Raw genomic sequence first — 14,424 nt, forward strand, 5'->3', positions numbered from 1 at the left:
ACACAGCAGGTACTTCTTGAAACTTTGTTATGGGGAAGCGGGCAGAGGGGGGAGCGCTAGCGGAGGGGGTGGGGGGAATTTCCGACCCCCCCCCCCGCGATCGGGGCATGCTCCCCCCTTATGCCTGCGACCCCATAGGGGGGCCGTATTCGGCCGAACAGGGCCCTGTTCGGCCGAACAGGGGCCCTGTTCGGCCCTGTTCGGCGGCCATTAGAAGTTCGGGGCGAACCCGAACTTAAAAGGCCGAACACCATCAGGTGTTCGGCCGAACGCGAACATCACCCGAACAGGGTGATGTTCTGCAGAACCCGAACAGTGGCGAACACTGTTCGCCCAACACTAGTAGCGATTAGCGATTAGCGTTTTAAAGTCTGATTGGTCCGTTCAATTAATTTTAATTTTGTTACAGTGTGCAGTAACTTAAAACGCTAGCAAAATCGCTCAGTGCAGGTTTTAATGAGCGATTACGTCAGCGGTGATATACTTAACATTGAAGTGCTAACGCTCCCAAAATGCTGCATGTCCTGTGCTTGCGATTTCAGGAAGTGCAATCGCTCCAGTGGAAGTTGCCCCATCCATTAACATTAGCTGAGCGTTTTGGCAAAACGCTAGCGTTTTGAATCGCTCCAGAAATGCTCACAAAACCACTCTTGTGAGTTCCAGCCCTTATTGTTTTTCTGATTGTGTGTTGGGAACATCTTGGATTCTGTCTTATCACCTGTATTTGGACTTTGTCTGTCTCCCTCTCTGTATACCTGACACTCCACATATTCACTATAAAGTTCTCTATTGTTTTATCGTGCGATTGTGTATCTCTTCTTCTTTCACACAAAAAAAAAAAAAAAAAATGATCGGCATAAATTTCAAAAGAATTGCACACCACAACACACCCCAATGCAGAGCCTCTGACATACAAAGTCAACTGCATCCATGCCATGCATAATTACAACTGTTATTTTGAGTTATAGATTATGCAGCCTTCGTCACCCAGTGCACTATTGTATACCAGGGGCTTGATTCACAAAGCGGTGCTAACCTACTTAGCACGTCTAAAGTCTTTAGACGCGCTAACCAGGGTGCTAAGTAGGTTAGCACCGGATTTCTCAATCAGATCGTGCGCTAACTTTGCGCGCGTAAAGTTTTACGCGCGCTAAGTCCCATAGGCTTTAATGGGCACTTCGCGCGGTGCGCCCTGTGCTCTGTGCAGTACGCGCGTAAAGTTTTACGCGCATAAAGTTTTGCGCGCGTAAAGTTTTATGTGCGAAAAGCTTGTTTAGACGTGCTAAGGGGGTTTTCACAGGCGTGCTAACAGTTAGCACCGCTTTGTGAATCAAGCCCCAGGTGTACCGGGTGTTGTTTCTAATAACTTTGGAGCACACCAGACAAACATCCCCCCACTTATACATATGATATTATTTACTGTGTCACAAACTACATTATACATTAAGCATGAAGTTTTGAATCAGGATGATACCATTTATTGGCTAACTTAGAGATGGATAAACAGTGAGCTTTCGACTTATACATTAAGCATAAATGGTTTACCTTTCTTGGGCTCTGTGGGTACTTTTTCTCAGGGGTGTAGCAATAGGAAGTGCAGAGGTTGCGACTGCATCGGGGCCCCTAGGCCAAAGGGGCTCTCCCTCAACTGCAATAATCACTTCTACTAAATCAAACTACGGAGAGCCATCATTAAACCCTGTGGTGCAACCACTAGCTTAGTGGGAGCCATACTGTGACATAAATTGCCAGAAGGAAAAAAGCTTGATTACACAATTGTCTCAATTGCAAATACAAGATGACCACTTTAATATTGCCATAGCAGGATATATAAACACTGTACAGTGATTATATACCCTGCTATGGCAAGATTAAAGTGGTCATTTTGTATGTGCAATTGAGACAATTGTGTAATTGAACTTTTTTCATTCTAATAATCACTTCTACAGATATCTTGAATAGTGGTAATCATTAACAAACTGTTTCCTATCCCCTTCTTGCACTTTTGACACTGTAGTAGGCCTTGGCAGGATTTGTAGTGCCATATTGTCACGATCTGCTCTGCTGGCCTTGTTTCCCTGGACATTTGGATAGTTTCTTATGCAGCTTGCATAATGCAAGTCCGGGAGAAACAGGCCTTTTCTGTCAGCTCGCTGCTGTGGATGGATTTGCATCCACTTGTCATGCAAATTGCTTGCTGGCTTCCTTGGAGGGTTTTGAGTATAAATGTCACTTCCTCCCAGAATTCCTTGCTCGTCATTAGGTTACTGTTTGTTAGTCTACCTTGAGCCTCAGTCTGTTTGGATCATATTCTCAACATTCTAGTGAAGTTATTGAGGATTGCATTTAGCATTCCTATTAGTGTGCTAGTATTGTACATTATTTGTATTGCCTATTCTGTCTTGTCTTGTCCTTGCGATTGCACTGTCGCCAGCGGTTGGCGGTAGTGAATCGTTCTGTCCTGAACATAGATCGCATTCGCCCTAGCGTTAGAGGCAGTGGATCTTTCTAGTCTGAATCTTGGAATATAACCTCGGCTATGGTTGCTACTGGTTACTCCTTCTGTCTGTCTTGTTGTGCGGATCGCACTCACTCTTGCGGAAGAGCAGTGGATCCTTTCAGTCCTGTTCCTGTGTACGGATCGCACTCACTGTTGCGGAATAGTAGTGGATCCTATCTGACCTGTTCCTGTTGTCTGTTTGTCTGTCGGTCTGGAGCAAACGCTTGCTGTTGCCTGAGGTAAGGCAACCGATTAGCAAGCGTTACTGTTGTTTGTTTGTGTTTTCTGTGTTCATTTGGTAGTCAGGGTTGGCGCGTTTTGTCTCTGTTGCGCTTATCGTGCCGAGACCGCGCCATTAACGTGTTTTGTCGCTGTTGCGCTTCTCGTGCGGCGACCGCGTTTAGCTAGTGCGTTTGTTATTTTCCTTGGTGTTCTGATTGTAGCTGTTTGCTGTGTCTTTCTTACTACACCTATGTTCTGTCTTTACTCAGTCTTGTGTCTCTGTTACAATTGCCTCTCCTGCGATTGGTGTTCTCACTCTGGCCTGTTCTGATGTGAAGTGTCTACCGTCTCTGGGTGGCGACTAGATTGGTAGACATTCACATAGTCTCTTACTGTTCCGGTTCTCTTCTGTCTTGCTGTCTTGTTTCTGTTTGCTCTGTTCTGTCTCAAGTCGTACAATTCCAATGTCATCTGTGGATGTGCAGAGACTTTGTTTCTCTATGCTCCACAGCACCACCTGCTGGTTGGAATTCCTCTCCACATATATATACATCTATCTACTGGGTACTCTGCTTCCGTGATTGTGGAGATTCTCCTCTGCTCAGCGCACACGGCGTGCGCTGACTCTGGCAATCTACCTCAGATCATTACACATATCAATAGTATAGAGTGGTTGGGGACCTAATGTAAAACTTGCATCGGGGCCCACAGCTCCTTAGTTGTGCCACTGCTTTTTCTTCTTTTTTTTTCGCTCAGAGAGTAATTTGGGCTCTGGTAAAAGACGGAGTCCATGGCGGCCTGTAGGGGGAATAGTAAGTATCGCTGCGGGGAAATTTGCAATAGCAGGGTGAGACTTTTTGGCTTCAGACTCAGCCCAATTTTCTCAGTGCCTTTTTTGCACATATGCTTAAATATTGTGTAAAATCAATTACAATCCTGCTTTCATTCAGTTTGGGGTATCAAATAATGCACAACACACATTTTTACAGCTGCTGCATGTCTACAATTAGGACAAGTAGAAGTGTTATGGCGCCTACTATACTTTTGTTCTTCATGTCTCCACACTTTTTCCCAGCCCCACCAAAGCAATGTGTGCAAAGGTATTTTTTTTATTTACCTTTTTTGGGTTTAACTGGTGCTTTTGTTTCTTTTATTTCAGGTTTCTCCTCAAAGCAAAATTAAAATTGTTTTGACATATACAAAATCTTATTTAACCTCCTTGCCGGTCTAATTCCCCAGGCAAGGAGGCAGCGCAATACTTTTTTTTTTATTTTATTTTTTTAAAATCATGTAGCGAGCCCAGGGCTCGCTACATGATAGCCGCTGAGCTGCGGCAGCTCTGCAGCCATTCCGATCGCTTCCGGTGATCGGAGTAAGCAGGAAATCCCGTTCAGAGCGGGATTTCCTGCTGGGCTTCCCCGGTCGCCATGGCGACGGGGCGGGATGACGTCACAGATGTCATCGACGTCGGGACGTCATATGGTCTGGGGGGGGAGGCGGCTTGGAGCGGCGGAGCGGCGGCGAGCAGCGGCGATCGGAAGTTACAAGCAGCTAGCAAAGTGCTAGCTGCTTGTAACAAAAAAAAAATTATGCAAATCGGCCCAGCGGGGCCTGAGAAATCCTCCTGCGCAGGTTACCCCGAGCTGAGCTCGGGATAACCGGCAAGGAGATTAAAATAAGTATTTTAAGATACTTTTGTACTTAAGTAAGTATACTGATCCACATAGGCATTTGAAATGCAGATAGAAATGGTGGCTGCCAGCACTTTTAGAAAAATCTTAGCCTGCACCAGGAGATCTTTATATTATTTACTGTCTCACAATCTATATTATACATTATGCGTAAATGGTTTAAGTTTTTACCTTTCTTGGGCTCTGTGGGTACTTTTTCTTCTTTCTTTTCTAGCTTCTCTGCAATAATAAATGCAAAATATTAGTGCATTGGTATTATTTACAGCAACAGATTAAAGTCCACCTTATAACTGCAGTCCTGACTCCTGCATGCATTATCAGCCAGTTCCAGTATCCTCATAGTAAATGATATCTGCAGCCTCTTTTTCTCCCGATGCTTCTCTTTAATAAGTGAGTTAAAATGCAACATGTTTCTAACACATCATGATTAGGTAGCATGTACCCCCCCCCCCCCCACACACACACACACGCGTGCACACACACACTTAGAAAGTTTGTCAGTCACAAATAAAACTGTTTAGTAGAGTTCCCAACCACATAATATAATGTTGCACTGTGTCAGCTTATGCCCTACAGACACATGAATAAGAAATATGCCACCCAATAAGCATAATTAGGCAATATGCCTAACAACATAAATGTCACTGGGACTAGTGATTAATACAACATAATCAATTTACAATAATTGCATTGCTATGATACTATGAATGTTAAAATAAAACTGCATGAAAATTGTATAAAATTAATTATAATCCCAGTTTCATTTAGTTGGCGTATCAATTTATTCACAACTTTACTGCACCTTTCTTTACTTCTTTGAGCTCTTCCTGTTTTTTCACTGGAATCTCTGTAAAATACATAGGAACAGGTAAATAACATTTTTACAGCTGCTACATGCCTACAATCAGGACAAGTGGAAGTGTCATAGCACCTATTATATACAGTTTTTTAATGTTTCCTCTCTTTTTCCCAGCCCCACAAAAGCAGTGCATGCATTCTGCACAAATTATGAATTTATTTACCCTTTTTGAGTTGAACTGGTACTTTTTCTTCTTTTATCTCTGATCTCTCTGCAAAACAAAATAAAAATTGTTAGTGCATAGCTACTTTATTTAAACAGTTCAGGACCACAGGCTTACGCCCCCTAGTAACCAGGCTATAAAATGTTCTATTTTCTATTTATTTTTATTTCCCCCCTCCCTCCACCTGACAGCCAATCACAATCCTCTCTCACAGCATCCTGGGGCTGCCACCTTACGGACGCCTATCGGCGTTAGGCGTCGGGAAGGGGTTAAAATATGTAGTAGTAGTAGACACTTATGTTCTTAACCACTTCATGCCGCCATAGGCTGAAGAATTTAAATGCATGTGCACACACGGCTAATGTGCACTTTGGCGGAATGGACACATCCTATTTGTACTAATGTGCACAAATATGGTATCATTGAGGATACCCACTTTTACGTTAATTAAATGGTTTCAGGATTAGAAACACTTCTTGTATCTATATATTCTTACATATTGGTATAAAACCTTGCCCTCCGAATAATGATTAGCCTAGGCTGTTTTTATGCAGTCTTCTTCTTCCAGTGCACTCTGAGAAACCATTTGTTGTTTATAACAACTGTGGAAGACATAACAGACAAACATTCCACAGTGATGCACCTACCAGCACTAAAGAAGTTACCACTCATGACACATTTTTGAATGTAAATCATGGTGAGGAAATATTTAAAAATGGGCAAGCACTGACTAAATAATTTAAGTTTAATATTAATAATCTAAGTAATGTTGTAAAAAAAATGCTATGCATTAATTTACAGTATATTCAGTAAGGTTCTGTGACGAATCAACGTTTATTCGTCCTAAAAAAGTAGTTAGAGCCTTATAAAATATTCCCTGTCGCCACTATTAACAGTGACAGCAGAGGGAAAGGCTTGGTTTATAAGAAGATCAGGGGAGCCAGGGGTTAATACAGTTTTTGGTTTAAATACACTTTTTTTTTCCCTTCACCAAAGGGCTGGAGAAATCTTTTCATGGTCAGCTAATTAGCCTCCTGTTGAAAAGATTTTCTGCCAGCACAGGGACCCCCAACCAGGCAGAAGGAGGGAAATCTCACACCTTCACTGCCTAACCCCGACTTGGTGGCTCCTCAGCTCCGTACATGAAAAGAGCAGCCACAGGAGGTCCTGCTAACATCCTGCAGAAGCCACTTAGAGACTACAGCTGGCTTTCTCAATGACCTTAGGAAAACCTGCTGTGACCTCAGGAATCCCAAGATTCATATGTTATTTCCTTCATAATTCCTGACATAGCAGATCTCCCTGCCCATGAAATCTGCACAGGTTATGGGATTCCACAGGGCGCTGGTTCTGACAGGTTTACGGACCAATCGGACTGCCAGATCTAGCGTAAGATTGTTTTAAAATAACCCTCTAATACCCCAGGGGTCTGATTCCCCAAGTTTGGTATCAACGTTCTTGATAAATTCTGACAAACCTAAAAATGTTATTAGATTTAACACAACTTGTACGGTTTGCAGATGAGCACACTTATCATGATTCAGGTAAAATTTTGTCTCTCGAAGAGGGGCAGGGATCTCCTATTCCAAAGAGGTGTGTGATCCACGCCCCCTAACCCCTCCTTGCTGGAGTGGGGGCTATAACCAGACAGAGCCCAGAAAGCTCTGTGTCCTTTACCTTCAATCTGATGCCGAGTAACATCCTGGCAGCCCGCAGGGACACGGGCCAACCTCCATCTTGGAAATTCTAACAAAGGCCTGTTGGCCGCATGGCAACCGCCATTTTGGGACTTTCGCCAAAGACTTGCGATTGCCGCATGGACTACCAATAACGGTATTTGAACTGTATATAATCAGACATTCTGTTCATTCTGTTTCTCTTCCTCTCTTCTCTCTGTCCAATCAATCTATTCTAAAATAAGCTGTGTGTATGTAGTTTAGAAATAAACTAACGATTTTATCGTTCAGTCTTGTGCCTGTTCTGGTCATCTGATTGCTGCTATAACGAATCTGCCCTCTGAAGAGTCAGTCATACTACCGCATTGTTTTATGATTTGCTTATGATTGTTGATTTGCTAGCTAGGTTGTAAATAACCGTTTCTTCCTTCTAGGATTAGCTAGTACCAGATTTCCTGTGCGAAATCGATAACTTTCGTTTCTCGATTGTAAATACAATTCGAGATTGCATCATATAGGGACCCAGTAACCTTTCTTTAACGTCACATTGCTCACAGTCTTTAAGCCGTCGGAAGTGACTATTCCCCGAACGGTGACTGGAGCGTGTTGAACGCGATTGGGCTGGCTACCGTATTATGATAGCGTTGGAGACTGTCGGCTCCATACAACCCGACAGTGGTGGCAGTGTATTTACCCGATTTCCAGCGCGAAATCGATATTTTTAGCTTACAGATTGTATATACAATCAAAATTGTACATGTATGGGCACCTCCAACCAATCTTAACCGTTTACTACGCACACAGTGAATTTGCCTCCAGCAGTCTCTAGTGCATGAGACCTGCATGGCAACAGTGGCCTAGTAATACGGGATTGGTGGATGTTTGTCCCATTACATATTGTCGGCAGCTGCGCGACCAATCTTTATTGTCAGTCTGTTCACCGTACTTCCTGCGTATGCTAACGGGAGCAGATTAGACGGGATTGGCACGCTCTGTCGCCCTTTTCTTCTTACCTCTGACGATCCAGCAACCGGTCTCGTTGTCCGTCTGCGCCCGTACTTCCTGCGTACGCTAACGGGAGCAGATCTCGACGGGATCGCGGGGCTGGATTGTCACATTGGTTGGCAGTGGTGGTGATAGCACACCCCAAAACCAGGCATAGCCAGCTTTTGGGAAATCAGAGCGCAAAGATCTGACAAACTCAGTCTTTGCAACCAGAATAATAAGACAGTGGTCGCTAAGTATCCTGTCTTGCAGAACCGAAGTTCTGGGCACAAAACGGTACACATTGATAGCAATAGATTGGTCTACATTTCCTAACTTTTTCTTTGCTATATCCTATTCTTTCTTATACTCTTCTCTTCTGAATGTCTGATTCAGTTCAGTTTCACCAAAATTGGTCAGTTCCTGACGTGCAAGCCCTCTGCGAATCGCACGGCATTGCTGCTTGCAGCACAGACAAGGCTGAGCTGGTGGCATTACTCCAGAGATGGAATCCTTGTCGCCACCTTGCTTAATGCCTCTATTACCTGCAGTCCTGATAACCCCGGAGTGGTTGGCAAACCTGACCGGCGAGGATCTGCGCTTGTACCAGGAGTTCCAAGAATGTCAGCGCCAGCATGAGGCAGAGATGCTCCAGCATGAAGCACGGATGCTCCAGCATGAAGCAGAGCACCAAGAGCGACTGCGCCAGTGGGATCTCCAGGACAAAGAGCTACGGCTCCAGCGTGAATTGGAGTTGGCAAACCTGACCGGCGAGGAACTGCGCAGATACCAGGAGCACCGAGAGTGTCTGCGCCAGCGGGATCTCCAGATCGAAGAGCTACGGCTCCAGCGTGAATTGGAGTTGGCCCAGCTAACCCAATCAAATCAGCACTCTTCACTATGTGTTTCGGTGGAGAGATGCAAACCTCTACCCGTGACCCCCACAGCAAAACTTCCTGCCATGGAAGAGGGCACGGAACGAGACTTTCCTGTGCGCACCTCTGAGAGGGCGTACCATCAGGTTCCTGTACCTGACAGCCAGAGAACTCTGGTGCTGGACAGTCACAGAACACTGTCCCAAGACTTGGAAGGAGGTAAGCCTACTGCATTTGCTCCTCCTGGTCCGGTGAGCGTTGCGCCACCGAGACCTGCAGCTTCTGCTATTGCTGCATCCCAGTCTGACACACCTGCCATTCGCACGTGTAATCTTTGTGGCTTGACTGGCCACATACAGTTCTTCTGTCCCAAGAGGAAAAGAACGACCGTCCCTAGCCCGAAGATGGCTAGCAACCCTGATCCGTCACCTGCATCACCCTCTGCACTGCCTGTCAGTGTGTCAGAGATGCTCTACGGTTCCGGAAATCTTCACAGTGCTCCAGTGGACGACCAGATCATCTTTTGCTCCAGTGCTCCAGAAGCAGATGTTTCCTTGGTCTGTTCCGACCTTGCCACAGAGGAAGATATTCTCCCACAAAAGCTCCTCACCCTGACTGAAGTCAGGCCCAACCACCACAACCCTGTTATCCCAGGTCCCGAGAAGGCCGGATGGGGGGTGGGTTTTCCAGAGTGGGCTGTTGCTGAGTTTCCCTCTCCTCCTGTGCTTGGCACTGATCTAGGCACGCTTGTATGCCCTTCGGAATTTTCTGCTGATATGCAGGAGTTCCCAGCAGGACTCCCTGACCACCAGGTACTGTACAATCCTATGGGAAAACAGGGAGATGTCAAACCCTTACCTGCTATTGCTACTGTACCTAACGCCACTGGGCGGGAGGTACCCTCAGATTTATATGTACAAGCAACTGACTGTCTTTTATCTCTTTCTGCACCTGTTATTACTAATGAAATTGCATGTGTCAGTGATAATTGTGATAGAAACGCTGTACATTCTTTGGCCATTACAGGCTCTATGGCCAGTCGCATGAACTCAGAGCTGACAGCAGGGATTCCCTCTGACAATTCTGACTTTCAGGCGGGTGACACTCATGCTAAAAATGACATATCATGTTATGCAAATGCTTTTGATAATGTCGTGCATGTTTGTGAGAGTACGCTGGGTGACGCCTTCAGTGTCACCGGTAGTCCGGACTCAGGACTATCTGGAGGAGTCTTGACTTCCCCTGATATCTCTGACCCCCGGACCAATGTCGATATTGACGTGATTTTGATTTACCCAAAAGGTGATGTTTACTGTGGTGTACCTGTGCAGCCAGACACACACAGTACTGTTGGTAACCTGAGCTCAGAGCCTGCAGGCATTCCTGTCAGCTCTGACCCCAGAGAGTTTGATTTTCAGCAGCTGACCTCAGATCGCACTAGGCAGCTGGCTGAGACTTGTAGTCCCGCATCCGTGAGGATACTACAGAGCGACTCCAACCTGCGTGCGCTTAGTGGCCAGACCGCTAAGCCGCCAGCAGTGGAAGCTCCACTACAGGTGTACCGGGAGAATGGTAACTACTCCAGTGAACCCATTCCCCATGTAACTGACACCCCAGGTGAAAGCACGGTCCATGTGGATCTGTTAGAAGCCCATTCAGATAGAACGCAGTTAGTTCTGGGAGAGCACGGCCAATTAGAACAGGAAGACACAGGTCCCCTGCCAGGCTTGATAGCTCCCACACGAGAATTGGCGGATGATGTGAAAGTCACCCCCCACCTCTCGTACTCCCCGAAGGCCTCGCTGAAGCGCACTGCGCCCCCACAGCGAAATCTTCGCAGCAACCCTGGGCAGGATACAGCAGTTCACAGAAGGGACCCGGGAACTCACAAGCCCTTATGGCAGATCCCCTACAGCGCCTCTCCGGAGGTGCAAGCAAAAGTGAAGATGAAGTATGAGGAGATGTTACAGATGTCTGTCCTCCGCAAATCCTCTAGCTCACCGACCACCATGTTCTGTGAGGCCTATAGGATGCCGGACGACATCCCAGTAACTGTTGCGTATCCCATGACTCCCCTCGGTGATCTTTTGGATTGGCTGGCATCCGCCAACTACCTGACGATCATGGATCGGAGCAACGGATACTGGCAGATTCCAACCGTGCCAGAGGCGCGCCTGGAATCCACATTCACCCTGCCCTTGGACTTAAACGCCTCGATGCGGATGTCTTTTGGTAGGAGGAATACCCCAGCCACCTTCCAACAGGCCTGGAACGACCTGTTGAAGGGCAAGCACGGTTGTACAGTCACGTACCCGGATGACATCCCTGTGTTCCCCCCGACTTGGGAGCAACACTGCGATCACTCGTCCCTGGTACTAGGACAGCTGTCAGCTGACAATCTGACCGTTGAACCAGACGCAGATCAGATTGTGATGACAGAGGTACAGGCCTCTCTGGAAACGGCGGGATACTACAGGATGTGTGCTACGCCCTGTAGCCTCCTGACTAACCCACTGACCAATGCCATGGGTGAAAGGCAACCCCCCAAGGTCAGGCGCAACCCAGCCTTTCCGAATGTGGCGTACCAGACCCAGCAGACAGTGGATTGCTTTACTCAGAGTCTTGTTGACTCCTCCCCAGCTAATCTCTTAAAAGGGGGAGGTGTGACGAATCAACGTTTATTCGTCCTAAAAAAGTAGTTAGAGCCTTATAAAATATTCCCTGTCGCCACTATTAACAGTGACAGCAGAGGGAAAGGCTTGGTTTATAAGAAGATCAGGGGAGCCAGGGGTTAATACAGTTTTTGGTTTAAATACACTTTTTTTTTCCCTTCACCAAAGGGCTGGAGAAATCTTTTCATGGTCAGCTAATTAGCCTCCTGTTGAAAAGATTTTCTGCCAGCACAGGGACCCCCAACCAGGCAGAAGGAGGGAAATCTCACACCTTCACTGCCTAACCCCGACTTGGTGGCTCCTCAGCTCCGTACATGAAAAGAGCAGCCACAGGAGGTCCTGCTAACATCCTGCAGAAGCCACTTAGAGACTACAGCTGGCTTTCTCAATGACCTTAGGAAAACCTGCTGTGACCTCAGGAATCCCAAGATTCATATGTTATTTCCTTCATAATTCCTGACATAGCAGATCTCCCTGCCCATGAAATCTGCACAGGTTATGGGATTCCACAGGGCGCTGGTTCTGACAGGTTTACGGACCAATCGGACTGCCAGATCTAGCGTAAGATTGTTTTAAAATAACCCTCTAATACCCCAGGGGTCTGATTCCCCAAGTTTGGTATCAACGTTCTTGATAAATTCTGACAAACCTAAAAATGTTATTAGATTTAACACAACTTGTACGGTTTGCAGATGAGCACACTTATCATGATTCAGGTAAAATTTTGTCTCTCGAAGAGGGGCAGGGATCTCCTATTCCAAAGAGGTGTGTGATCCACGCCCCCTAACCCCTCCTTGCTGGAGTGGGGGCTATAACCAGACAGAGCCCAGAAAGCTCTGTGTCCTTTACCTTCAATCTGATGCCGAGTAACATCCTGGCAGCCCGCAGGGACACGGGCCAACCTCCATCTTGGAAATTCTAACAAAGGCCTGTTGGCCGCATGGCAACCGCCATTTTGGGACTTTCGCCAAAGACTTGCGATTGCCGCATGGACTACCAATAACGGTATTTGAACTGTATATAATCAGACATTCTGTTCATTCTGTTTCTCTTCCTCTCTTCTCTCTGTCCAATCAATCTATTCTAAAATAAGCTGTGTGTATGTAGTTTAGAAATAAACTAACGATTTTATCGTTCAGTCTTGTGCCTGTTCTGGTCATCTGATTGCTGCTATAACGAATCTGCCCTCTGAAGAGTCAGTCATACTACCGCATTGTTTTATGATTTGCTTATGATTGTTGATTTGCTAGCTAGGTTGTAAATAACCGTTTCTTCCTTCTAGGATTAGCTAGTACCAGATTTCCTGTGCGAAATCGATAACTTTCGTTTCTCGATTGTAAATACAATTCGAGATTGCATCATATAGGGACCCAGTAACCTTTCTTTAACGTCACATTGCTCACAGTCTTTAAGCCGTCGGAAGTGACTATTCCCCGAACGGTGACTGGAGCGTGTTGAACGCGATTGGGCTGGCTACCGTATTATGATAGCGTTGGAGACTGTCGGCTCCATACAACCCGACAGTGGTGGCAGTGTATTTACCCGATTTCCAGCGCGAAATCGATATTTTTAGCTTACAGATTGTATATACAATCAAAATTGTACATGTATGGGCACCTCCAACCAATCTTAACCGTTTACTACGCACACAGTGAATTTGCCTCCAGCAGTCTCTAGTGCATGAGACCTGCATGGCAACAGTGGCCTAGTAATACGGGATTGGTGGATGTTTGTCCCATTACATATTGTCGGCAGCTGCGCGACCAATCTTTATTGTCAGTCTGTTCACCGTACTTCCTGCGTATGCTAACGGGAGCAGATTAGACGGGATTGGCACGCTCTGTCGCCCTTTTCTTCTTACCTCTGACGATCCAGCAACCGGTCTCGTTGTCCGTCTGCGCCCGTACTTCCTGCGTACGCTAACGGGAGCAGATCTCGACGGGATCGCGGGGCTGGATTGTCACAGGTTCCTCATTAAGTTTTACCTTTTTTGGACTCTGAGGGTACTTTTTCTTCTTTCTTCCTTAGCTTTTCTACAAAATTAAGCATAATGCATTGCTATTTACACCAACAGTTTAATGTCTCATTTCTACAGACTGTTGATAGGCAGTGAAATGCCTCTCAAACGTTCACAATTTCTCACTGCTGCCTGGTAATTGCTTGCTGAGCACACAGCTCAACAGTTCGTAGAAAGGAGGCCTTAGTCCATGTAATAACTAAATTATCAAAATAGACTGTTTTGACCAGTTCAGTGCTGTCCTGCATGCACTAATAGTCAGTTCTACTATTCTCATAGTGGAGGGTATCTGCAGACTCCTTCCCTCACAGGTGCCTGTTTTTTACTGGGGAGTTAGGAATGCAGAATTTTTTAGAATCCTAATTATTAGGTACAATGTATACCTAAACAACATAACTACACAACATATTCCCTGAGAAAACATGATTAGGTAGCATGTATCCCCAAAAAGCATTTCTTCCTAACATGATTTTCTAAATAACATAGTTAGGTAGAGTATTACCTCCAAACTGTAACAATTGTGGAACTTTCTCCGTGATCGGCGCACAACGCGTGCGCTGATACGGCGGAAATCCTCCACAAGCGTATAATTGCAGGAACCCAGCAAAAGGTGCTACGCACCCGTAGAGGGAAATTCCTGTCGGCAGATGGCGCTGAGGAGTGCAGAGGAACCAATCCTCTGTACCTCCACAGATGCCAGACAGGATTTGTACGAAGCGCAGAACGCAAGAGAAGCGATTGCGAATGAGAACGAGCAAAGGGACA

At 46.0% G+C, this 14,424-nt stretch overlaps 1 protein-coding gene across 50 annotated transcripts in view; it reads right to left on the reverse strand.

Annotated features, from left to right (window-relative positions):
* Positions 1-14,424, reverse strand: part of LOC137503854 (titin homolog) — a 1,065,379-nt gene that overhangs the window by 217,889 nt on the left and 833,066 nt on the right. For all 50 annotated transcript variants that reach the window (XM_068231415.1, XM_068231409.1, XM_068231432.1 and 47 more), the window contains 3 exons: positions 5,436-5,483; positions 5,216-5,260; positions 4,585-4,632 (listed from right to left, as the gene is read on the reverse strand). In XM_068231415.1, the coding sequence (XP_068087516.1) occupies positions 4,585-4,632; positions 5,216-5,260; positions 5,436-5,483 (141 nt within the window). The remainder of the gene's footprint in view (positions 1-4,584; positions 4,633-5,215; positions 5,261-5,435; positions 5,484-14,424) is intronic.

This window comes from Hyperolius riggenbachi, chromosome 4 (assembly GCF_040937935.1).
Source record: "Hyperolius riggenbachi isolate aHypRig1 chromosome 4, aHypRig1.pri, whole genome shotgun sequence".
Classification (NCBI taxonomy): domain Eukaryota; kingdom Metazoa; phylum Chordata; class Amphibia; order Anura; family Hyperoliidae; genus Hyperolius; species Hyperolius riggenbachi.